The sequence below is a fragment of the Coenobita brevimanus genome, chromosome 115 (assembly GCF_032717465.1).
Source record: "Coenobita brevimanus isolate Jiangsu-jjx chromosome 115, ASM3271746v2, whole genome shotgun sequence".
Classification (NCBI taxonomy): Eukaryota; Metazoa; Arthropoda; class Malacostraca; order Decapoda; family Coenobitidae; genus Coenobita; species Coenobita brevimanus.
The window spans coordinates 440001-442500 of NC_137068.1; the positions used below are offsets into that span (position 1 = coordinate 440001).

The 2500-nt window shown below is 44.4% G+C and overlaps 2 protein-coding genes across 2 annotated transcripts in view; both read left to right on the forward strand.

The window, feature by feature from the left end:
- The window catches only part of LOC145418637 (protein argonaute-2-like), a 163540-nt gene that overhangs the window by 105035 nt on the left and 56005 nt on the right, over positions 1 to 2500 (forward strand). The window lies entirely within an intron of this gene.
- LOC145418588 (uncharacterized) overlaps positions 1 to 2500 on the forward strand; it is a 37067-nt gene that overhangs the window by 10431 nt on the left and 24136 nt on the right. The window contains exon 4 of the mRNA XM_080286955.1: positions 385 to 518. Coding sequence (XP_080143081.1) covers positions 385 to 518 — 134 coding nt within the window. The remainder of the gene's footprint in view (positions 1 to 384; positions 519 to 2500) is intronic.

The window sequence follows — 2500 nt, forward strand, 5'->3', positions numbered from 1 at the left end:
CTCTCCTTTTACTCCTTTCTATCTTACCCTACCCTTCCCTCCCCAATCCTTTCTTACTGTGCTCTGCCCTGCCCTACCCAACTCAATTCTCTCTAACCTAATCCTACCCTACCCTCATCTAACTTACCCTACCCTACCCTTCTCAATCCTACCCTACCGTGTCCTACTCAACCTTACCCCAGCCCATCCCACCCTATCCTACCCAAGTTAACCCAAACATTACCCTACCCTTCCCTCTCCTCCCATCCGCTACCCTACCCAACCTAACCCAACGTTACCCTACCCTTCCCTACCCTACCCTACCCCACCCTACTCTACCCTGTCTCACCCTACCCTACCCAACTCTACCCTTCTACCAAACCTAATCTACCCCACCTCTTACAGACGTGGAGCATCTACTAGTAAAAGAGACGGAAGAGAGTTACTTCAAGGCAACAACAGGTCAGCCCTTCAGACTCCCGTGCAAACCTACATTCCCTGAAGTTGAAGTGACCATTGACAGGATGAACAGTCCATTTGTAAGTACTCTTTGGAAAATAATTCGTAGAGTTTGACATAATTCTTTTTTCCTGATCTCTGGACCCTACCTCACGTCATCCCTAGGTGGGGGAAGAAATGATGCTGATACTGGTGATGATGATGATGATGATGATGATGATGGTGGTGGTGATGATGATGATGATGATTCTGGGCATGAAGATATTAGGTAGCATTAATATCTTACCTATTTGAAAGGAAACATGTTAGAACTTTCAAACTTATTTACTACTACTACTACTACTACTAATACTATTACCATTACTACTACTGATGCTACCAATAATAATAAAAATAAATTAACAAATAATAATAATAATAATAATAATAATAATAATAATAATGTTACCCCTCCTCCAAATGCTGCCACTTCTAATGCTACCAATAATAATAATAATAATAATAATAACTAATCTTCAATCAGTATAACATAATTCATAGGTTACTACTTGAAATTTAGCTCCTTTATAAGCAACTGTGTCAAAGTATTTAATCCCCTTTCAAATAAAATATATCATACTTATAAGACCATTTTATAAGTAGAAGACTCAGTAAGCAGCCAGCGCCCGCCAGCATCGGCCAGAATTTGGTGCGGACGCGACCTAAGATTTTTAAAAGGTATCAACGCAAACTGCCAGTAATCGTCCCACCCACGACCCCGCCTCCCTCCCCACCGCTACGCCCTCCCTTCTCTTCTCCCCACTCACCCCCACCCACTCCCCCAACTCCCTCCCCACCCTTACACCCTCCCTTCTCTTCTCACTCCTTACCTCCCTTTCTCTACATCTCAACTCACTCCCTCCTATCTCACCCTCCTCCTCCTCCTCTAACATCCCCAATAACTACCTCTCCCTTCCCCTTCCCTCCTCTCTCCCTTCTCTTCCCCTTCTCTCCTCTCTCCCTTCCCTTTCCTTCTCTCCTCTCTCCCTTCCCTTCCCTTCTCTCCTCTCTCCCACATCCCCTTCCTTCCTCTCTCCCTTCCCTTCCTCATCCCTCCTTTCTTTCCCTCCTCTCTCCCTTCCCTTCCCCTTCCCTCCTCTCTCCCTCCTTCCCTTCCCTCCTCTCTCCCATACCTCCCTCCACTCACAGCCTCTACCATACAGGAGCCTCGCTTCGGGTTCCTGATAAACGCAAGCCACCCAGCGGATATGGTTGAATGTAGCGCCTCCTTCCTTCACCACCAACAAAAATACATAATCATCGCATACCACACCTGTCAGTAACTGTATTTAAATTCATCCTCTACAGCAGCTTACGATAAAGAAGAAAACACGTGATTAAAGCGCTCACACTGTAAAAAGCATATGTTTTTGCACAAGCTGATGGTTCGCTTGTGTGACTATATATATGGCGATAGGACACAAGCTAATAATTTTTACTGAAACACACACACACACACACACAAGCACTTACACAAACTCAAAAACACTGAAATTTACACGCGCGCACACACACACACGCACAACTTTGGGAAATGATAGATGAATTAATGAAACAAAAAATGGTACCAACACGGATGCACGTCAGTCCTTATCGCACTGCAATTACTGATAACCTTAGGGCACAGATATGAGAGAGAGATAATATTTCCCCATAAGACCATCACTATATATCTATCTACTGCCAGACGCCTTAATCCCGCAAGGGGTGGCCACAAACAATTCGCCTCCATGTCGCCCTGTCCCCACCGCCACGTCACTGCCCTGCTCCCAGCTCACACCCCCCTCTCTCATGTACCTCTCCACTCCATCCCTCCATCTCATCCTATCTTAACAACTGACATTTGAACCATTATTGATTTAGCATTTTTAATTTTTATTATTTTTCTCACATCCATCGCTTCCCAAAGTTATGATTTTATCCTCTTGAGACTTATATATAATCCTCGTAATGAAGGCGTTACGAAAAACATATATTTTGGTAGTGTATGTACGCTAATGCAATACGCCATTTTACGCAAAGC